We start from the raw sequence: 25,521 nt of genomic DNA, 5'->3' as shown, positions 1-25,521 counted from the left end.
AATTTTGCAAAAGTATTCAAAAATTTAGTTATATACAAACGTGTATCTACAGTTTAGTTAGATAAGATATCTGAAAATAATTGCTTAAACCATCAAAATAACTATGTTAGATGTACAAGCTAGAAACGTCAAACTTTTTTACACGTAAAAAAATAATTAGCACGTAAAAAATAAGCTAAAATTTTTTGTATCCGATAGAAAATTATGTCTCATACAGAATTTACAAATCTAAATTCTATCTCTGTCATCTATATGATTAGATGCAATACACATCCAATATCGCAGTACTTGCTAAAAATTTATCTATTTTAGTTAATTTGTCATACTTACATTAAATAATGTTTGCTATAATTGCAAGATCACTTTTTTTAGTATAAAACATTTGCTTGAACGTTTTGCATAATTATTTTGACATTCAACAAAATAATTTTCAGGTATGTATCTGGCTAAATTTTTAGATACTTCAGCAAAATCGTTCCTTTGCGTATTAAATAACGCCCAATACGACTTTGTTTCTTGTATTTAATATTTCAACATATTCGATTATAGTATCAAGGCTATGTTCCAAATTTACTGCCAGCACTGAAAATGCTATAGTTTACGTGCACTATAGATTTTCAATACTGGCAATAAATTTTTTTCAACACATCCCAAGAAAAGAACATTTCATATTTCACGTTAGGAGTGAGGAGCCATTCGAATAAAACAGCAAACACATCCGAAAGTCAAGAACACCGAATTAACGAACACCGCACTGTCGCCAAGTTAGACAAGCGACGTAATCGCGGCGCGCCATGAAAATTATTGACATCTTCCGTTCCATAATGGTTGTCTAGCGCCGCAATAAAACGACAGGGGCAGGGAACCGGAGAGACAGTGGCGCATTGACGATTTAAAGGGCGTGCGAACTCGCTTTTACGCATCGGATGCGAAACCCCGCGATTCAATTTATATCCTCTGACCGCGCGCTTCCTGTCTGCGACGCACACAATCTTTCGAGATTGCACCACTTCGTCCACTTCCGGGGAATTTCCCCGTCTATCCTCCTACCCCTCTATGAAATACGACAATGATTCTATCGGCAGCGAGCGTCGCGACGATTTTCAGGAGGGTGGAAGGGTGACGCAAATAAATCGCGTTGCAAAATGGATCGGGCGGCATGTTATAGTGGTCGACGTTACGCATCGACGAGTGTCAAAACACCGTGGAGGAGCTGCAGCTACGATGCATTAAAGGGAATCGAGTTAATGGACAAACGAAATCATGAAACGGAGATCGACCATTCGCGAAGGAATTGTCAAAATACATGGTGAAAGTAAATCGAATATTGTAAGCGAAAACCTGACGAGAGTAAAATAGCAGATATCACATTGATATTACAAACACAATCATTTCTTAACTCTTTGCTGCACGGTATTGCATATATGCAACATCTTTTTCTCTTTCGTTTTTTGGTTCTCAAACTCCACTCTTAAGGTTTCTGCACATGCAATAAATTGTTATATGATCCTCAGATACTTTAACAGGTTTAACAATAACAGGTACAGGAACTTTTATTTTGCAACTTAAATTGGTTATAAACAAATTAAGCGCAAAAAATCTTACTTTAAGAAAAAAATCGTTCCTGAAAAATTTGGTTAATAATCTATGCCAAAAAATGTGTATGTATATGTACACATACACACACACACACACACATACACACACACATATACATACATATTGAGAGTCGCTAATTACGAAAATAAAGTCAGATTTTCAAAATTCAAGATGACGGATCCAAAAATTTAAAAAAATGTTTTGCCTCGAGAATTGATATATTAAGGTTTTTGGGATCGATGATTACAATTTTGAAATGAAATTCCCGAAATAAGTTACCTACTCGGCATATAACATTACTGAAATGTTGCAAATTTTGGTTATGGTAAGAGCAAGAATAAGGATATTGCAGCCAAAAAGACCTCTGTATATCAATTTTCGAGGTAAATAAAAAATTTTTTAATTTTGGTAAATCATTCGATCCGCCATATTGAATTTTGCAAAACTGACTCCAGATTTGTAATCGACGACCCAAAGAAACTTCTGTATACCAATTTTTAAGGCAAAGAAAATATTTTTTAAATTTTAATTCGTTTTAATATTGAATCCGCCATGTTGAATTTTGCTAAACTGACTCCAGATTCGTGATCAGCGACTCAAAAAACCTTTAGATATGAAGTTTCAAAAAATTTGACTGCAATAAATAATTCATGCATCAAAGAATTAGATCGTTTCTTGAGAAATAAAAATTCGACAAAACTCCATTCTCTCTCTGGCATAACGTAATGTATCTGTATTGTAACTTCACTCGATATTGCAAGTCGATTCCTTCTCCTTCAAGATCGAGGTCTTGAATGCACGGTCAGGGGATCGTACAGAGCTTTACATCGCCGCGTATATGTAACTATAAGAGTCGAGAGACAAACGGTAGCGGCAACGGTTATCTACCGAGGTTGAGAAAAGGAGAGAGAGAGAGAGAGAGAGAGAGAGAGATATGGAGAGAAACAAGGAAATACATAGGTAAATTCCGATAACGGAGGCAAAAGGGAGGAACGGCAGAACGAAGGAGGAAAGGGAGGCGGAAAGAAGAGAAGAGGCCGTAAGAACGTAGCTCGAGTAAGAAAGATGGGACGAAAACATCGATTGCAGGGGCTTGTAACACCGCGGTACGAACAGAGGGATCAAGCCGAGCGATAAACCAAGCAGCCTGGAAAATGCCGGATCAACGGTACGATGTTTCAGCAAAAACTGTCTGGAATCGGAACAGCCCCGGCTCAAAGAGAGAGAGAGAGAGAGAGAGAGAGAGAGAGAGAGAGAGAGATCGACGGGAGGAAGAGAGGGAGGGAAAAGGCACTCGCCAGGGTGGGTCGAAAACGAGCGCTGGAATCGCGGAGGCTCTCTCTCGTGGTTTCCTGGTCTACGATTCTACCCTCCTCCAACCCTCGTACGCCTTCGGCGAATGCTTTACCGCGATATATACACGTGAGTACATATATGAATTTTACGTTATGCACCACGTTATACCGTCGTCCTGTAGACGCGCACCAAGTCCCGACGGATTTATGAGGGAAGTAACACGAATTAAACTAACGTCTGCGCGCGCCGACGATGCGACGTACCGTAAAACGTCGATCTCGCCATGAAATCGAAAATGAGGGTAATTCCCCGTGATAAAATATAACGAAGTCGCACACAAATGTATAACGGCCGCACTGGTACGCGCGTTGATATCAAGATAAATTCCACGTTAACTAATTACCCGCCCGTATATTTAATATTAATTAAGTTGCATTGTTGTGTTAAATGAGAAACAAGTTTCATCGTATAAAAACAGATGCTCGATATTACGCCTTGTAGAAATAAATTGCTCGAATAGAAATGGCGAATCTCTAAAAATATATACTCATATCTATAAACAATAGCGCAAAATATAATAATTGAATTTTTTAAATTAAGGGATGTAAATAAAAAATAACCTTTAATTATCCCGTTTTATTTTATTTCAATTTTTCTTCTTTTTACCATATTATCTTCATAAAAGATATATGAGTATATATAATGTAGTGTAAATGTATGCGAATATCTACAGAGTATATTGAACTCGAAAAGATTCGTTCAAATTAAACGATTATTCGTCATCATTATGAGGAATCATCAAAATGATAAATGAGTATAGGTGATTGCCATCTATACAAGAATACGTAAAACTTATCACACACGAGAGATTAAAATGACTCGTCAAGAGTTACCTCTGTAGATAACTTATCGAATGACGGTTGCTTGTGATAAACTTTAATTACTTGATCAATCTAATAATTTTTAATTCAATCAAACTTAACCTCGCATTTAACGTAGAAAATGAGATAAGCCTGTTGTCTATTATTAGCTATTCTGTTGATTAATTATCTTTATCAACCGAAGGAGGAGACGGCAGACCGGCTAGTCATCGCATACCGTTGGAAGATGGCTTTAGAGAATAATCGCAAAGAGTGGCTTCAGATAGAGAAAGTGATGAACCCAAGTTACCGATCAGAACATCAATATAATCGCGGGATATCCGCTAGAAGCGTGATAAATGTCAAAACAGCTGTACTTTTGGTCGCCTAATTGAGTAGCACGCGTGAATTCCGGTTCGACGGAACGGACAACTCAGTAGTTTGATTATGTAGTGCGTCGAACATGAAGACGATAGAGGGAAAAGTAGTAATGCTGGGTTCGCAAGGTAAGCGTTCATCGGTAAATGAGGCGATCAAGCTGCCTAATTATCGTTATGTAATGCCAACGAAAGGACACCTGACGTTACGATGCAACGAATCGCGGAACGGCGAGGACGCGATCGCATACCTCGATCATCGCGTCATTGTTTTTGATTCTTCTTTTACAGTGAGGTTAGGTGAACGTTATCCATGAACGCAGATATATCAATCTGTATCTAGTAATACACGCTGCTTACGTGCGTGACTAGAAATGTGTCGCAATAAAACGTCTGATACATACCTATTCAATCGCGTCGTGTGAGAATAAAGTCCCCTCATTGTAATGTAGATTCGAAAAGAAAGATTTTTTTTTCACATATTGTAATAATTTTAACTAATGAAATCAATTTTTTATAAATATTTGCTTTAATTTATATACGATAATTCCTGTATTTGCAGAAATAACAATCGTAAAAATTGCAAACGTTTCGCTTTCTGGATTCTTCTCGAAGCATTGATTTTACGATTGTTATCTCTATTATTGTTATAATTTTATGTTTGTGTTTTGTGTTTATGTTGATATATAGAAATAAGAAACTATATGTTAACAAATATTATTCCGATTTCTTGAAGATCTTTCTTCTATCCAAAATTTATTTGGTTTCTTTTTTTTTGAGATTAATTGTATAAAGCAGTTTTTTAAATTCCGAACTCATTATATCATTGTTTAGTGCAGATGATAATATTTGTACTCGCGTTAAAACATATCCGAATCTGGAGGTCAAAATCCGAGCATGACACATTTCTCGAGACAATGCAGAGATAATACAGAAATGGAATTCCGTATTGAGTACACATAACATATACATATATCTTCTTTATCGTAATCATTTCATAAATACATACCTACTTTCGACTAACGTAACATCCGATAAAAAGTATGATAATTATTATATATGAATGAAAAATATAGCAACAATATGGAACTCTTAATTTAAGGTAAAAATTATACAGGCGTGCAGTTAATTTGTACAAATTTTTATTCCCTCCCTAAAATTCATATGCTATCAAGTATAAAAAAAAATTAAAATGTTAAATAAATAAAATGATATGTGGATTATATATATAACCCATAATATATATAATTATATATAATTATAAAATACTTTAATAAAGCCGCGTTGGAAAATCGAAAATCAAAATTGATTAAAATAAAAAATTCTTGCATGGAAACTCTTAATTAATTTTAAATAATAGTTATATCTTAATGTTAATCAATATCGCGTAAAATTCACACATGTTCAAGTCTGTTAATTGCGGTCACGTGTATCAATATCATTCATTTTCGTACCACGATGATATTCATTTTTATCGCTTGACTAATTCTTTTTTAATTTTTATCACACAGATAGTATATAGTATATAGTATATATAATAATTCGATAAGTCGATACTGTATGACAAGTTAATTACAAACAGAAATTTTGACTGTCATATACAAATGTTCTGCTTCGTATTTTAATAATTACGAGCATATTATATTACTATAATATAAAAATTTTATTGACCTACAATACTTTGTAATATTTATCTATAATATTCTTAATTTAAATTTTTAATATTATATCCTATTAATAATTTTCATAAATCTATTACCTCAATTAAAATGAAAGATAATCTGACTCACCGATACGACGCGCAGCAGTGGAATTATGATTGCATCATAGCTGCATTGATCTGTAAAATACAAATATATCTAAATATATATATTCAAGTCACAGCAGCATCCGCAAAATAAATAATTAATTATTAACACTGCAAAATATAATTATCGCATGCAATAAATTTGCTTTAAATTTTTTATTGATTTTTTTCAAGCGGAGATATTTAAGTAATTGAATTTTCGATGAATAATAAGTAATAAGTGAATAATAAATTACTTATATACTTACGCCATAATTGCTCCACTGTTACCCGATACCTCCCAGACCTTCTCCTCCTCTTCTTTGATTACTGTTCATTCGTCGCACTCACTTAACACTCACTCGGAGAAATATAATTAAATACAGTTGCGCGGCACTTTGCAAGGCACATCAGGTATTAATTCGCTACACATTTTATTAAATTATGACGAAAAAATAACGCGAAAGAAGCACGATCTTGCGAAACTACGCTCAATAACGAGTCATAAATTGAAATTAGATCTTTCTGTCAATTCGACGAACGACTTTCTTTTGTTAATGATTGATATTTTAAAAATGACTTTGGCAATTTTGTGCCAATAGTTGCGATGTAATATAATTAATAAAGTCTAGCTAATTATAACGTGTTTAAAAATACACATAGAAAGAATGATTTTGTAAAGTATCTAAAAATTTAGCTAGACACATCTAAAAATAATTTTGTCAGACCAAAATAATTAATTAACAAAATAAATAATTATAGAACGCTTTAACGCAATAACGATGTTGCGAAGCGCTTTAACATTCTAACAATCAACTTGAATGTCCTATAATTATTTTGATAGTCCAAAATTATTTTCTTTGTATCCAGCTAAAATTTTAAATTTTTCAGCAAAACTATTCTTCCATGCACAGATGCAGAAACATGTATTTGAGAGTATCGAAATTCATTAAAAAATTAATTATCTGTAATATTAAAATTTCTCATAAATCGAGTAATAATAACAATCGTATAAAATGTTCACTTTAGCTAATAATCGTTACCTCGATACATTTATTTAAATCATAAATCATTTACAGATCATCGTATTAATAAAGATAAAATAATTGCGCGTACGCGAGCGCGGATGACCAAATCAATTATTTAAAAGACTTGATCATGTCTTCTGATACTTATCGTACGATCGTATTTCGAAGAATAATAACAATAGGAGGCTATTCGTTACTCTGTTGGGGAGTCTCGCCGCGTGAATGTCAATATGACCTTGCATGAACGCACACCTTATCGCAACGGTCGGTGAGCATTAAACGCTATAATAACCGTTAAACAATTTATCGCTATCACAAAATATGTAACACAATATAAAATAAATGGATTCCGAATCTTCTATTCATGTCGTATACGTTTCGTATTGACGGTTATTAAATCGCTACGAGCCACGGATTTCTTTCGAACTTCGTTGATCCAGGAATTGCATGTTATTTCGCGAATCCGAAAATAATCGACAAACCAATCGTATAAAATGTCCACTATAGCTAATAATCGTTATCTCAATACATTTACGAATCATAAAGATCATGTATTAATAAAGATTAAGCAATTGTGCGTACGCAAGCGCGGATGACTAATCAATTATTTAAAAAACTCATTATATATCAGTAAAGCAGGACGCATATCGATTCAAGAATTATTAAAGGGATATTTAATACACTTAATATACGACTAAATGTCGCGAAAAGGTAATTTACAAAGCCTATCTCGTGCTGCGTTTTGATTCCTATTTCGGATAAATGCGTCGCGCGAAATATCTCGATAAATAATTATTGTCTCGAAATTCTTATGGAAATTTAGTTATACGGATTTGTATAAAATAATCATAGAGAATCACGTTTTCTTTTAAAAATCGTCACAATTATCTCGTCTTGAGGGGATTTAATGCGAGGACATGCGGAACAGCTCGCGCCGCTGCTTGTTCGTTCGAACGTCGTTACACGAATAACAGAAAAACGACTGCGTATCACGCGGCGCAAGAGTACAAATGACGCGTTTTACGTCACACAAAAACAATGCCGAACGTTAGACCATGCGTGCCAGTCAATCGCTGCGTAATATTATATTCATTTTTAAAAATCTACAAGGTGTGTCAGAATTTGGAATGGAATTCTACTTATATTTTTATATGTTGTGCAATATAAAAGATTTGAAGAATCAGAAATATACATATATAAAGTATATATTAAAATAGATACATCAAAATTCAACGTTAAAAATTCAAGATTATAAAAATATAATGCTATTCTGAAATCTGACACTAAAGTGGAAATTATAAATTATATTATTTGTAAAAAGTATTCACTTAATTGGTTCAGCTCGTAATGTTCTAAAATAAAAATAGACAATGAAAAGGCCAAAAGGACGAACAAATTGATTGAAAAATTAATATCATATTTTAATAAATTATTATAATTTTTCGCCTTCAATTTGCTCGTCTTTTTATCCTTCCCATTATTTCCAAATTCGCTTAATATTCTCACTCTTACATTTTGCAATAGTTTTAATGGTTAAATTGTCATATGTATTAAATTTAGCGTTTATTTGAAGAAATATGATTATCTATTTAAAAATAAATAATTAAATATAAGCAATAATAAATTCATTTATATCGTTATATGAATAAATCAAATAATTAAGGAAAAAGACCTAACGTCAATTTTGATCATAAAGCTAATAGCAACTTAATACTTGTAAATGACTTATTGCGAAAAATATTATGCCAAATCCCAGCTGATGTAATATTTTTTACAATAAGTTACTTACAGATATTAAGTTACTATTAGCATTATCATCAAAATTGATACTCGATTTGTGAGATTATTTTAGTTTATGATAGCTTTGTAAGTTCGACAGTAATCGGCGTGCAGTTTAAAGAACTGGAAAGATTATGTAAAAATATGTAACGTATAAAAATATCATTAGGTAGATATTAATATCTATTTGCGATCGTTTATAGAGAGAGAGGGGTCTTTTTCTTCATTGTTTAATTTTTAATTAAATATAATTACATGAATACAATTGATTATGCAAAAATTAATTTATTTGTATTATATCGAACGAAGACTCAATTCCAGATAATCTGAAATACTCGGTATTAGATAAGACAATCGATTTTTTTTGTATGTAAAACGATGTTCGATGAATATTATCAAGTGTCTCAAGACTAACATTGAACAATAATAATAATATCGTATGAAAATAGAATTAAAGTATAATACTCGATACTATTTTCAGGTGTTGGTAAAACGAGCTTAATCGGATGTTACGTTGGAAATTTCGAACATGCAAGTCCTACAATAGGAGCATCTTTCTTCAACTGTAAGATCAATTTGGAAGATGTGAGGATAAAATTGCAAGTAGGATTTTAAAAAATTATTTTTTTTACGCTTTTATATTAATATTCAGCAATTAATTTAAATTTAATAGATTAAGTATATTGCTTCGATACGAATTAAGACATGAGATTAACATTTTTTGTTTGTATTATCTTTTCTTAACCACCCTTTTCGCTTTGATTGTCTCAATATCTTTGCACTTTCGACATAAAAATAATGCATGCTTTATCTAGCAACAATACTAAATTTAGTAATGTTTAAAGAAAATTAAATTAATATAAAGAATTAAAAAAAAGCTTCATTTTTATGTAGGTATGGGACACGGCTGGCCAAGAGAGATTTCGCTCTATGGCGCCGATGTACTACAGGACTTGCAACGCAGCTCTGCTAGTGTTCGATCTTACGCAGTACAGCACCTTCGCCGCAATCAAGAGTTGGGTGAAGGAGCTACAACAAAATGTGGAGGAAACGATGGTGCTAGCTTTGATCGGCAACAAGTCTGATCTGGTGCAAAAGCGTCAAGTCGACGGTGAGGAAGGTCGGAGGTACGCCACAACAATTGGTGCTACATATCATGAGATTTCAGTGCTATATAACGAGGGTGTAGAGACCGTTTTCCTGGCAATCGCTATGGGTCTACGAAGAATGGCATCAGACAATAACGATACAAACACTACTCTTAAGATTTCCGACTCTAATACCTTTTTTAGAAACGATGACATGCTGCCCTCGCCCTCCGTCGAGGAGAGCCCGCAGAACACCAGTATTGCACACGGCATACACGAGAAGCCATTTACCTGTTGTTAGTTGTAATAGTTAGTTGTAATCATTAAAAAAGAAGGCAATAATTAAGTAAAAATTGCGCCTCGCTTAGGAATCATCGTCAATTACCAAAGAGTTTACTAAACACTGAAATGCCGCACCTTGCAGGTAGTTTCGTTAGTAAATCACAAATTTTTGTCTCGTGACGTACCTTCGTTTTCGAGATACAAAATATACATATGTACAAAAAACACAAAGCAAATGAACATCTGCTCTTCCAGTTTAATATTAGTCAAATCTTTTTTACGACGCTCGCGTGGATTTATCGCGAGAATTAAATCGATGATAATGGACATTATACAGGATGTAACTAAAATAAAGCGACTAAACTTCTGGGGCTCCCACACCAAGCAAGAAAAAAGATCATACAAACATATAAACATGTAATAAATATATTCGCAAATTCATTATTACTGAGATACAGCTCAAATAAATGTTATTAATGGAAAACGAAAAAGTAATATTATTATTTAATATTATTTATTTTTAATTATCAATCGCAATATATTCAAAGTGTCTCATTTGATTTAATACACGCGTCGAACTAGACTCTAAGACTTAATAAATATTTTATATATGAATTTTTAAAAAAAAGTTGAATTCAGTTAATCACTTTAATTACTAAATCCTTCTTATCTAATAATTAATAAGTTTCTTTACAAATGAGTTTTTTCAAGGTCTTTTTAAAATAATAAAATACTTAAGCTAAGTGCATTTATTTCAAATCTATTTTTTTATTAAAAAAGGTGTGAATATTCGATATCTTTTTTATGTACTTGGTGTTATATTTTTCTGTTTTAAAAATATTTTTTTAGGCATGTTTATATAAACTTTGTTTTGATGTGGGGAACTCACCTTCGAAGTTTGTTCCCTTATTTTAGTTATCCAATATATAAACCGAATTTTTATTATAAAAGTATAAAAGTGAGCTTGATAGACAAAAAAGATTATATTTTTTGCATATTAAATTTATATGTAAATCTCATAATAACGCGGTATGTAAAATCAAAATTATTAGTTATGACACTACAAATGGGAAATGCATAAAACTCAGTTATCAACTACAATATACTTCAAAATTTTCTAATTCGATAAGTTTCGACGTATTTTAGTTTAACTTCATAATGTGATAGTAGAAATGCGATTTTATGTGTTGTGCAAAAACTGATTAATGTGCGCATGACGATTATGCTACTTGCTATTAGAAAGTTAATCTTCGCAAATTACAATAATAATTACTTTATGATTAACTGCTTTTTTTTATTTTCATAATTATTTTATACAAATAACAGTATTTTACGTCGGTGCGTGAATTATTTATGCATGAAATAGCTTAGTGGAAATACGTAGTGACTCAACGCTAAGAGCAGCAATTTATATTACGCGAACGTTGTTCGCGAAGACTGCTAAATTTTAAGTTCGAATATTTATCTATGCTATGCAAACGATGAATTTCGATATTTTTAAGAAAAAACATTTTACTTTTTGCATATATTGTGATAGGCATGATCACGCGTGCATCTCATTGAACATATTTCCAAAAAGTTTTATAACAACAAAAAATATATTTATGATAAAAAAATATATAATGCATTTATAAATAATTTTCCTTCGAGCTCCTGTTAAATCGTATGATTAATAATGTAGGTTTCATTGCTTAAAATATCCACTCTGTGCCTACCTTTATATTTCTTAATTAAATACATAAGACTAAATCGAGAGATCTAATATTACTTTAAACAAAGTCGAGATAAGATACACTTGTTCGATAAGTCCGAAAAGCTGCGCCTCCTCGGGAAATCTGCTCGTCTCGCTACGACAGAGAGTGATAATCATACAATGACTCATTCTCACTCCAGGCCTCGCGGAGCGTGACGTCCCAGCTTTGTCTACGTGTAACTCATCCCATTTTCGTTATGTAAGCGTCCGTTTATTATGCATCTAGGCTCATTAGAACTGCGCGGCGGCGTCTTCAAAACCTACACGCAGCAGCAAGACGCGCTCTGTGCTCAGGGTCGCTCGCGTGTGCGAGAGTCAAGGAACCCGAAACTCATGTTTTTCTTCACTGGCGTAATTTAAACACTGCGATATTTGATGTGTGTATGTGAAAGAGAGACCTTAAGCTCACGCAATGTGAAGAATTTAGAGGAAAAAGAATATGAGCTCTGATATGAAAAGTATAAACAAAATTGTTAGAAATGTAGAATCGTGTAATTAAAATTAATATAAATATATAAATTATAATATAAATTATCAAATATATAAGTTACATTGCGAATAGCTGTATTGCTATCGAACGGTATAAATTCGTTTGTCGTTGAATCAATTATTTGACGTCTTTTCGATGAGCATTTATAGATGTATCTAAATAAAGCTGAAGATCAGACTTCAAAACCGGAAAGATACGAGGATGAACCGTTATAAACTATAATTAACTATCCGTTCATTTCTGAAATGTGGTGTAATTCCGAGATAGATAATTGCAAAGATGCGATTACGCGCGCGGCTTTTGCACAAGTAAAAGCGCTTGCAATTAGTCGAAAGCAAAGCGGCAGCGATATGTGTTATAAACAAGCAATATTTTTTTAACAAATTGAAAGATCGATTAACATACCGTGCGAGCTTAATGGAGTTTTATTATCATTTAAGAACAATAGGCAACAGTAAAACAATAAAACAGTAGGTACAAGATTGACTAATCGCAATCGTCGCATTGTAACTGCAGCTCGATTTTACGCAAAGAAAACCAGCGCAATGATGACTTTACACGCCTTGCTTGACACGCCCGCTACATAGCAAGAAAATTGCCTTCCCCGAATTCTGAACACGTGCGCGCGAGACAATTTGAGTTCTGAAATTTGCCAAACACGAAGAAATTCATCTCGTCATTGCCGTTGCAACAGGTGCATTTTCACTTTTTTCCTGTTAACGATCGCGCTTCTTTGAATGACGCTCTTTGAATGAGATAATCAACCTCTTCCGGTAAATAGAATAGATCGCAAAAAATTCTCAAAAATAAGATTAGATATTGTATTATAAAATGATTGAAGAAGAAAAATACTATAAAAAATTCAGTAAAATAATGTGTAAAATAATTTGGAATTTTAAAACAATAACATTGAAAACTCTATGCAACTTTTATATTAATTTTGTTGGCATTTCTGTGTTAAATTTTTAAATATTCGTAATACTTATCGTAAACGTACAAAGTTTACAATTATTAATTTTTTCATTGGTAATTAATTCATTGGTATAAATTTTGATAACGAAGAATCGTAGCTAAAGTTTACAATTGAATTGCACGCGTGAGATATCGTGAACAATTTACGCGAACGCGCGAGGAGTACACAATTCGATTTTGCAATCTTACGGACATCACGATTTGCTCCGTTCGCCGGTGCGTTAATTAAATACAGCCGCGAAATCGCAAAGCGAAGGAAAGAAAAGAGAGAGAGAGAGAGAGAGATTCGCATGCGCACAGATCCTCAAAGGAGCGAGTACGAGCTCCTTTGAGCGTGCAAGCGTCACGCAAAGGAATGAGTAGGAGAAGATGAAGAGAAGAAGCGGAGCAAGCGGAGGAAGCAGAAGATCATAATGCTGACTGTGCTGTATAAGACAATGATACAGTTACACGATTCTCTCAGTTGTGAGCCAATCGTAAGAGGCACGACACCAGGGACCTATACGCGAAAAGTATAATGAACCGCAGCAAGGACGATACGCTAGTTACACCCGGCCCGTTAATTAAAGGAACTCGTTAATATTAGCGGAAGAAATCAGAAGATAGATCGTTCGCGCGCATCGAAGTCTTCACTTCGCCTCGAGATGTCGATCAAGTCAGTGATCCAGTGAACACGAATCTCTCATAGTGATCTATAAATTTATATTTAAAAAGATAAAAAATTTTTTCTACAACGAGAATTATTTTTGCAATTGCATGGCATGTGTACATCAACCATTTTTCTTGAAATACGGCTCATAATGTCGTTAGGAAGGTTTTATTGACAATTACCTTCGTAATCACGGGGATCGTTCATCACATATGCGCATCTTCCGTCGAACGGACATTTTCAGGGACGTCTCGTGTGAATGAACCGTGATTCATAGATCGCAGACAGAATAGAATGCCAGATAACAGTTAAAAAGCAATAACTAAAGCGTTCACGTGAGTATTAAAGAGAATTGGAAAAGTAAGTCAGGATTAATTGAAATACCTTTCCTATTATGTTTTTATCGACAAATTACGTGTCCCTGTCATAATAACGTAGAATAATGAGAGTTATTTCTACGAAAAATATGAAAACAGAAAGTTGCATATGTGAAAGTGAAGTAAAGTATCCTTAAAACATGAAGAATTTGTTAACAATGGATCATCAGCAAGGATTTCTTGTTTTTCTCATTTATCTCCTGCGATCCTGTCAAGTATCGCATTCGATTGGTCTTATGATTGATAATCAACTTGTAATCATCGCGAATGGTAAGTAATAATGATTGGTTACCAAAGAATATGGACCTAACAATTAAATGTGATAATTACATCATGCAGATTGCTACACGAGAATAGCCATCGGATCGAAATTGTCGAACATGGATATCTTCTCCAACGTTGCGGTCGGTAGCATTTCGGAATGTGAGGACGAGTGCTCGAAAAGGAGAAATTCCTGTAATGCATTCGCTTTCGGGTACACTACGTTATATAAATGCAATAAAAGATTCAAATCACAATAAGAAAAAGAAAAATAAGAAACATAAATGTAAAAATTCTCGAAACAAGATATTTTCATATTTTTATTTCTATACAATGATATGTTAACTCTCTTTGTATACACATGTACATTGATTTAGGATTGGCATGAAAGGTAACGGAACATGTGCGCTGAGTGTAAAAATGCCGAAGCCAGAAGATTTACAAAGTCATGCTGATTATGATGTCTATGTGAGAAGTCAACGTTCTCCACACTGCGAACCAGATCGACTTTACAAGATGAGAAGCAGTAGTATCGGACAAAATAGAAGAAATGAGACGATGCCGACTACGACATTCGGAAATGGCCTTTTAGACTCAACAATGCCAAATATCTTGTCATCTCCAAGGTATATATATATATATATATATATATATATATATATGATTATCCGATTATTAATTTCAAACAGGAAATAACTCCATCACTAGCATCTCCATTGTTTATTCTTATCTTAGTCTTCCGTGAGACAGATATATATTTGTGGAAAAAATGTTTGAAGATATGTTTATATTCTATGAAAAATACGAGTACATTTACACAGAAAAAACGAGTTTTGCTCGTATTTAAAAAGATATTTAGATATTTAGATACAATCATTAAAATACATAATTATGTAGAACTCGTTAATAACAACGCTACAAAAGTTTAAGCATCCTGCATAATTATTTTGATTGTTCTATAAAATTATTTTTAAATCTATATATAGCTGAATTTTTAGATATTTCAGTAAAACAAGTTTTTTTTACTAAAATTTAAAACAGTTTTTTTTATGTATTAACATATTCCGTCTGCGTGAGTTTATAATATCCATTGGTGATTAAAATACTTACACGCTGGATGACTTTCTTTGAAGCCATTTAATATTTTGGCTATAAAAAGAAACATAATTATATAAAATTTTGATATAATTTTTTTATACAATTTTGACATGTGAATACGTATTATGATATATGACGCATATTGATACATTAGACCTTTTTTTTTCATAATAATTTTTGTAATTTTTTTAACACCATTATGAAATATATGCTATTTAATAAATATAACAAACGCAAATAAAAATACCGTGGATAATCGGTGCCAAGCCAATAAATGAATTCGATCACCATGCGATGTAGTAATCAAGTCACTTATTGGCTCGGCACAGAACATGTTAATACGCGAAAAATTTCATCTTCTCTATTAATTGTTTTGTAATAGGTTATCAAAATAAGTATTCACGAGAAAAGAAAAGATTCTTTAAAATGGATAGATCTTTAAAATAAATAGTTTGATTGAATATTGTCTTTAATCTGATCTTTTAATGTTTATTTTATATAAAATAGTCAATTTAAAAATACAACTATATGTTTTTCACGCTTGAAGAACTATGGGAAATATGATGCCTAACGTTAATAATCCTTCATATCAAGGATATACACCTTCCTTCGACGATGAGCGTCGAATTACTGATATCGTTAGAAACAGAAATCCGATATCATCTTCCAGCAATCCTTTTGTAATTAATAACGCAAAAGTCGACTACAATAATCTATCAATATATTCAAACCGAAAATCGGCTTTCGATCAACGAACGCACTCGGATCCAAAGTATAATCGTCTTGATTTTCATGGATCTTTTCAAAGTCCTTTCAATGATGTTAATCATCTGAATTTTGGATCAGACCAAGATAATGATCTTCATTCATATAAAGCCCTTTCCGTTCATAACGGGCCTTTTGAAGTTTTTTCGAGACCCATCTTTGTCTACGATGAAGTCTCTAAAAATAGATTGCCAACGGATTTCGGATTTTGGAATGCTCATGATACAACGAAACATCGCATTCATCATTTTGATCAGCATCGGCATCAAGAATTCCACAACGTATATAAAAATCCAGGGATTATCACAAAATCGAAACAAAACGAATTAGATGCTGGAAATTATGATTTCCGCAAAGTCTCTTTTCGTCCAACTATCAGCAATTCTTACGGCTTCAACAATGAAGCAAGAATCCCGAACAAAGGGTTCAAAGATACTTCTGAATTCTGGAATCCAGAACTGATGACGATGTTTCGCGACTTCGGTTCGAAGATCACTGAAAAATCAAAATGTAAGTATTTGAATTCATTTTCATTCATGATCAGTAATCTATTTCTTTGTCATAGTTTTCGTTGCATACAATTTGCGCATAATGTGTTAGCTTTCGATGCAATTCTAACACTTCGAGAAACGGAAACGCGAATCTCTATCTTTAACGAGGCGTATACACGAAAGACCGGAGACACAAATCTTCGGACACTTGTTACTGCAGTTAACATCGCATATGTAAGGTGCAACCTCAATTTTTTTATGCAACAATCACACGATTGCATGATGTGTGCTCGCGCTGCGTTCCACAAGTTGATTATCACTCTTACGTAAAACGACATTGTTCTGTTACATTAATTCATTTTTGTACATCGAATTGAATAAATTAATTTCGCATTAAATTAATAAACATAATATCACATTTAAATTGACGTATCTAATTTTTTAAATCATTTTTATTTATTTGGAAATAAAATAGTTTAGTTATCTGTATAAATATGCTAAAGAGAAAAGATACATATTTTTAATAGACAGTAAACATCTTATCGTGATGTTTTAAAACTAGATATTAGAGATGCGAAAAGCATCAGAAAATTCAGTCACAGTGTGGTACATTAATTGTTAATTTATTATTCCACGTTATCAACCTGCAACCAGCTGCCAGGGTTTATCGAGTCACGTTCATCTGCAAACTGTTGATTGACAAATAGCAACGGCATTGACACGGATTTTAAACTATACGCAAATTAGCTCATTGCATCCGTTGACTTCCGGCATTAACCACTTTTATCATATAATTTGCGTACATCTTTTTGCCTAGCGAGTTACTTACCATAAATAATTGTTACTCGGACTATTAAAAGTAAAAATACAATATGCATTCAGTTAAATAATCATTACAAGAAATGTACGTCTCTAACATTTAGGAATTAACAATTTTTTTGCCAAGTTCGTCGTCCGAGCAACGATCAGTTAAAGGAAACTCGATGGCTTTTCGTGATTGTGCCACCACAGTACATGACAAGTTGCACAAGGGAGAAATATAAATGCCGAGACACTACAGGACACTTGGCTTCCGGTTCGCGTGATCTATGAGCATAAAGCGCTTTTACTTTCGACAGTTCAATTCCTTACTGCTGCCTGTGTTTCGAATTAATTGCGCGTAGCCTGTCCATCGTTTTGATCAGGAATTGTTGCAATCGATTGGGCACGCCGATTGCGACACGATTTATAAAATTTCATCATTGAATTACTTCTCAAGCAATCTCGAAAATTAACTTATAATAATCGCATGACGGTCGGAATAATTAAATCTAGCTGACTGATTCAAACGCGGAAGTATGGCTTTACTAAAGTTATGGTGCGAGTTATTAAGAGTCAGGCTGGCTGAAATAATTGAGGTAATTGTGACCCTGACGAATATCTCGAAGGACACGCCACGACATATCCCTTCTAAATGATGTCACTCGTTTTTGCTGTTCCTTGGCACAAAAATTCTTTTTAACGACGGAAAAATGCAAATGGTTCCGGCAGTTGGTTTCTGATTAGAGATCTTAATGGCGAACAAATAATAATTTTTTTATGTATCTCTGGTGGAAATACAAAAAATACATGTCAAAAATCATTAGAAAAGAATTATTAAACAATTTGAATGCGAAATAACATCTTTAAAGTACAATAAGTTAAATATTGATTAAAATTAATTCGAGGAAATAATGCTAATCTCGATAAAATAAGTCAAACAATGCTACAAAAATATATGCTGTACGGTAATGTCTCAATTAAAGGTTTGCATCCTGTAATTATTTAAAACGATGAGCGACTCGTTAATCCATTCTACGTAATTGCATAAAATACCAAATGACCACGACAAAAGAATGAAGCACTCGCGTGTCTGTGAGCAAAGAAAAATAATAGTAAGTGGAATCATTAATGATCATGTAACGCTGAAACCCCTCCCCCGACGTGTGAGCAGGTGCCTCCCACTATCCTCACGGAAACGTTCACTTTTCTATAAAATGACGCGAGCCTGTAATTTCTCCGTTACTTTTTGCATGATTTTCAATTCGCGCCATTTTTTGCGCAAACGTGCCGGAACGTGAGGATTGGGATGATTTAAACGTGAAAATTCCTTTGGGTGACAACAAAATGATTACCTTTCATTACGGTTCGTGATGTATCGTGAAAACAAATCGAAAATTCGAAATGTTGCAAGAATCGTTTTGCATCTTATGTTCGCGTCGCCTCTCTCGTGATCTCGTGAATTCGGATGTTACGTTGACTGAGATAAATTGATTTGATTGTACGTGGGAATCATGTCGATACATCGACGATGGTTGTGGACCATTATGTTAGTCATAATTGCCCGACGTATTACTTCGAGTTCAATAGTTATAGTGGAGGACGAGTGTTTGCGTAAGTTGTATAGAAAAAAATGTTACCTCTGTAAAAAGTGCAAAGTTGAAATTTCTTTTTTTGTTCTTGCTGCAGCGTGCTACAGAAGACTGCTGTCTGGCAAGAAAAGCTTGGATCTGCACGTTAGACGTGCCATCGAATGTGAAAGACTCGAGGACTGCCATCGCGCTTGCGACTATGAGAAGCGATTCACTTGCGAGGGCTTCAACTATCGGTAATTAAATATTTAATAGATAATTAAATAATTAAATAATTGAATATTTATAGAAAAAAATATGGAAAATTAGATACACGGAAACAAAATGGTTTTGCTGGAATATCTAATTTAATTAGATATGAAAATAATTTTAGATCGAAATAATTATGTAAGACACTCAAGCATGATAATAACGCAAAACCAACATTCAATTTGAGTATTCAATATAATTATTTTGATGGTCTAAAACAAAATTATTTTCAAATCTCTCTAGCTTAATTTTTAGATAATTCAGCAAAATTATTATATTTATTTTGTGTAATTGTGAACTCGTTAAACTGTTTTAAAAAATATACATCAAATTGACATTGACTCCATAATAACATATTCTAAACATATTATGACAGAACTTCCTTGATGAATTCGTTAGCTCTTTCCGCGAAAATTAGATATTTATATTTCAGCATCCTTACAAGACAGCCGAAAAATAATTTACGTAACAGTTAAACGTGATTATTTACGCTCGGAATTTTTCAATGATTTTTTGCGTTTCTATACATGTGCGTATATATCTAGGGTATCTATTATCAGATGCGCACGCAAAATGCAGTACATACGTATACATGACCCATCGTGCGGTTGCATCACGGACAATTTGATCGCACCACAATCTGTGACACGCTTCTCCGTCGAGGAGAACTATCACGCACGCGCGTCGGGAAAGTTACCGCTGTTTTTCAACATTCAATTAGCATACGCCGAAGGAAAAACCGCCAAAACTTTAATTAATAATAAATAATTTAAATTCATGATAATATATTTATTAATGAGTAATCACGATTTTATCCAAAAAGACGCATTGGACATGGAACGAGAGGAATATGCGAGATGACATCGGTACCTTATTCTCGTATGAATTTTCATCGAGACTTCATATCGGATCCTCAATGCAATTATTATGAGAAAGATCCCAATTGCGTGATAAACACGCCTGAGACGCGACCATCCTGGTGGAATCAACCATCCAGACCTGGTCAATCTTATGGTCCACCTTATTATTCTAATGAAAGGCCAGGTACAGCAAGGTACAGCAATTAAAATTTTGCTCATCAATAATATACAAAAATACTATTGAATTGGCAAGGAAGTAATTGCGTTTTTTTTTAGCTCAAAGTTGTATATATAATATCTTTGTCAATAATGAATGAAATTTAAATTTAAAAAAAGGATTTTAAAGCTTGAAATCTCTACTTTTAAAAATTTATTACATTTTTTAAATTTATATGAGTTTGATAATTTTCACATAAAACTACGAGCTGAAAAAGACAGAAAATTTTCTTCTCACTTTGTGGGCTTATAACGTGCTCAAAACAAATTTAAAAAATGTTCGACTACCTATCGTTGAAACTTTCTCTACAAAATTTTTTTTTTAAATATTCCTATATTCGATTTTTGATTATTGAGTTATCGCGGATTAAATAAAAGAATCATTTTGATTTTAATTGCTCATAACTCCTAAAAATTGTCGTATCGCAATTTAAAAACGAGATTCTTAAAGCTGAAACTTTACTCTATCAAGATATATTTTATTGATAGATGCCTTTTAAAAAAAAACGCAATTACTTTCTTGCTAACCCAATAATATCTATCACTCATTTGTTACAACAATCGTACAAAGTTTTCCAGAATTTAAATGTTTTGAATCATTAAAACTTTGTAATATTAATTATAAACCGCAATTTTTATGTAATAATTGATTGTTTAGGAATAAAAGTATGTCCTATTTTTTCTTTCTTTATATTTCTGTTCTTTTTCTGTAAGCAAAATGACAATTTTTTAATTATGTCGTTACTGTAATAAATGAGCGATATACGATTATATACAACAAGTCGATTAGTAGGAACAGTTCTTGATGAAATGAGAATGATTGCCATCGATTTATTTTTACGAAAGAATAGTAATTTACAAAGACGAGATGCTTGTTTTCTAGAAGCAATTGATCAAATTATTTTCGTTTAACTAATCGCTCAATCGTAAATTCAACGCGCTTCCTTTTTTTATTCATCGTTCAAATAAAATAAGTTTCACTTCTAATCAAACACAAATTTGACTCAAGACCATACGCTCCGGATCGACGACCTTTAAATGAAGTGCCACAACCTCTGGATTACGATCGACGGCCCTTACAGGAAATTCCACGACCGTTCGATTATGATCGGCGTCCTTCAAACGAGATTCCGCGACCTTTGGATCACAGACTTGCGGAACACGATCGGCGACCATCCATTGTTTACGGGTATCCTCATCACAGACTACACGATGATACGTTTAGTCGAAGGAATTATCCCGATTCAAGGGGTGGATATCCAGCAACGAGACCGGAAGATCGATTTATTTACAGTATCCGATTTCCGTCCAGACAACCAATCGACGATGACTTTTATAACAGGAATCCATGGACACGATATCCGAGTAGAAGAATCGATCACGACATAGGTAATGTTTTAAACATGTAAATATAGATAACATAAACGTGCATTATTTTTTTTGCAAAGAATTCATGTTACAACACGTAAAACGAAATTTAGCAAGTGATCATGTAATTTTTTCTCTAAGACGAAAACACGAAAAAAGTATTTTTGTCATTCAAAGTAATGGAAAAATTTTTCACTTTTTTATCCTGTACGGAAAGAACAATTTTGCTAAAGTATATAAAAATAAGTAGAAACAGATTTGAAAAAAATTTTATTGGATTATTAAAATAATTAAAATAATGTAAAAAATTCAAGCATGATAAGCAGTGTTGCAAAAAGTTTTAACATTCTAGCAACCAACTTGAGCTCCTACATAATTATTTTGACAATCCAAGATTGTATTTAAATGTATCTAGCTCAATTTTTAGATACTTTAGCTGCTAAAGTAAAAATTATATCTAACTAAAAATTTAACTAGATTAGTGTTTGTCGCGCTCATTTGCTTGATCCGAATTTCGCTCTATTGTTTCGCTCTATTGTGTGTGTGTGTGTGTGTGTGTGTGTGTGTGTGCGTGCGTGCGTGCGTGCGTGCGTGCGTGCGTGCGTGCGTGTGCGTGCGTGTGTGTGTGTGTGTTTTCTATATCACTCCCGTAAGAAAAGTGACACAAGTCAAAAATATAAAATTATATTTTCATGAGAGAGAGAAAGTTGTATTTAAAAAATTTTTTAAATAATTATTTATTACGGTAATATTAAATATAAATTAACTTAAAGGTTAATCAACTTATATATTGCTCGTTTAAAATTTTCTAAAAGTAATATAGATATTAATTTTGTTTGGATGTTATTTCTAAAAATTATCTCTATTTTAATTTATTATATTCATTTTCCTCTTGTTATTTTTCTTTGGAAAATATATTTGAATTCAATTGTATTACTTTTTTGTGTGCTTGAACAATTACTCAGAATCCGCATATGTATACATATATATTGTACAGATTAATTACGTAATTATATATTATTTTATTGCAATTATATATATATATGTAAAATGTATAATTATATATATTCAGTACATTTAACCAGAAATCTTGTAGAAATCTTAACTATAATTCTGTTCGTTCATTTTCCACCAGAATTCCAGTTAATTTAACCAAACATTTTTTCCGTATAGACATACACACCCACACACACACACACAAATTTAAAAAAAATAAAAAAAAATATATATATATAATTATGCAATTTCGAATAACAGTGTCGTATCTCGTCGATGTAAAAGTAACATTTAATTACAATCGGCGACGTTTCGTCTCGTTGATCACAGCAATGAGGTGCGTACGGTAAATTAATTCGAAATTATTCATCACAAGAATACACAACGTTTCATGCAATTTATTCTGCGTGCATCTCCGAGAGCGTGCACACGCATACACATAATGTGACGTATGCGATACACCGAATGCATATGCGCGGCCCGACGGAAATATGTATATGCATACATAGACGGCGAAGAAAACTGGGCCGATCGCATTTCGTATACACAGGCAGGCGATAAATTACACGTCGCTCAAGCGGCGCGCGATGAATGGAATCCGGTCGAAATTCAAAAATCGTAAAAATTCGTTAAAAAAATACTAAATCTGATTTGTTAACATTTTATTTTTATCAGTCGAGTCACGCGATTGTCGAAGCCGATAGCATCAATGTTTTCTGATTTCGTGGCGTGAATCACGATAATAAAAAACGTAACGGTGACGTAATGTGAGGATAATATGTCATTAACGAATCGTTATTTCCTGCAGGATTCCTCCGTTTAATCGCTTCTTTTTTGCTGAGTTTCGTTCTTTCTGTCGTACTGATTGCGAGTATACAATCGAAAAATATCCGAGTATTTATAACAGATTAATTGCATTATTTCCTTCTTTCCTATTATTTTCGAAAGGAAACGGAGACGAGGAACGTCGCCATGTCGACGTTTATCGCGCAAAAAGTAAAATTGTGTAAACGATAAAAGAAAAAAAAATTTACTTGAGGATTCAATATATTTCATTTGTGGATCAAAGCCTTTAAACATTTACATAATTTTAACAATATAGAATAATAACTCGTATTTGCAAAGTAAAAGAAAAATAATAATAAGATAAAAAAGTAACGAACAAATGTGATGTTTAAAAATTAATTTATTTCAACACAAACAACATTAAGTTAAGTCTGTTTAATTCAATGTTCGTGTCGAATATATAAATTAATTTTTAAACATACACTCTATTTGCTCGGTTTTTTACTTATTACTTCTTTTTATTACTCTACAAATACACCGTTATTCCTTATTGTGTAAAGTTTTTCTATAAAAGCCACAAATGGAACGTATTAAACTTTCAAGTTAAAAACTACAATTTAAAAGCTCGAAGTCTGTTTATTACTGTATGAAAAGGTGATTTGATTTGTAACATCAAAATGCATAAGACGTCAGGAAGCTACGCTAATATAGTTAATTGCCAACATATCGGATAATATTCGCGCGCAGCGTGGCGTATAATGTAATTTGGCTGTCAAATTTACCAGAACGCACCGCTCATACAACACACGGCGTGCATCCGCGCTTTGTACAAAGGAATCGTATATTTCGCTTGAATGGGCTTTCATCTTCGACTTCCAATTCAGTATTTTCGCGCAACAAGAAAATTGATGTCGTACGATGACGTGTGGTGACAGGCGTGTCTTGCAGATTTATACTGTAACGCAATCGCCATGATCGTTGTAATTGAGGTGGATCATCCATCTTACATTTGTCGGTTGATGAAATATACTTTATTACAACGAGGAACGTAACAAAAGAAGGAAAGAGAGGAGGAAAGGAAGGAAAAGACGGACCACCGCGTGCAACCGATCGCAATCGGACCTATAAAGTACGTGACACACGACACAATACGATACGATTGGGAAAACGGTATTCCACTACCCCTTTTGGTGTGTGCACAACATTTCCTATATCCTACGACGACAGGTGGATCACGGAGGAGCATCTCCGACAATCTGAACGGACGGATGGACGGGAATGGGTTGGGAATTGATTTATCGAGACGATACATCAATTCTTTTAGCGTATATATTATGACGCGCTCGAATACGAGAAATCAATTATTATGGAGTGTGCACCGCGGCTTCCTAAGATGCTTCCATTTTTCCGCGTTGGCTCTCCGCGAAGTTCTTTTTCTCTTTCTTTCTTATTTTTTTTTTATACACCGAACTTTGGCGAAACTTTATTATCAACTTTTGTTATCAAAGTTCTCAACTCATCTTGCGACTGGCGATGCGATAAATCTTAAAAAGATAATAAACAGTAATTTCTCGAAAACGAGTGGCGGTTATCTCTCTCTCTCTCNTCTCATCTGNTNTCAATNTCTNTNTNTNTNNTCTACGTTACGTTACGTTACGTTACGTTACGTTAACGTTACTTACGTTACGTTACGTTACGTTACGTA

At 33.3% G+C, this 25,521-nt stretch overlaps 2 protein-coding genes across 2 annotated transcripts in view; both read left to right on the top strand.

The window, feature by feature from the left end:
- The first annotated feature begins 4,218 nt into the window (after positions 1–4,218).
- Positions 4,219–10,114, top strand: LOC105622869 (ras-related protein RabJ). Its single transcript, XM_012204279.1, has 3 exons — positions 4,219–4,261; positions 9,207–9,328; positions 9,620–10,114. The coding sequence occupies exons 1-3, from the start codon at positions 4,219–4,221 to the stop codon at positions 10,112–10,114; spliced, it is 660 nt and encodes a 219-aa protein (XP_012059669.1).
- A 4,362-nt stretch (positions 10,115–14,476) lies between these two features.
- LOC105622904 overlaps positions 14,477–25,521 on the top strand; it is a 15,481-nt gene continuing 4,436 nt past the window's right edge. The window contains exons 1-7 of the mRNA XM_012204313.1: positions 14,477–14,606; positions 14,676–14,811; positions 14,975–15,223; positions 16,243–16,970; positions 19,439–19,577; positions 20,414–20,644; positions 21,676–22,055. Coding sequence (XP_012059703.1) covers positions 14,477–14,606; positions 14,676–14,811; positions 14,975–15,223; positions 16,243–16,970; positions 19,439–19,577; positions 20,414–20,644; positions 21,676–22,055 — 1,993 coding nt within the window. The remainder of the gene's footprint in view (positions 14,607–14,675; positions 14,812–14,974; positions 15,224–16,242; positions 16,971–19,438; positions 19,578–20,413; positions 20,645–21,675; positions 22,056–25,521) is intronic.

Source organism: Atta cephalotes (assembly GCF_000143395.1).
Source record: "Atta cephalotes unplaced genomic scaffold scaffold00049, whole genome shotgun sequence".
NCBI classification, from domain to species: domain Eukaryota; kingdom Metazoa; phylum Arthropoda; class Insecta; order Hymenoptera; family Formicidae; genus Atta; species Atta cephalotes.
The sequence above is the reverse complement of the archived record's forward strand: the minus strand, read 5'-3'. Positions and strand labels throughout refer to the sequence as shown.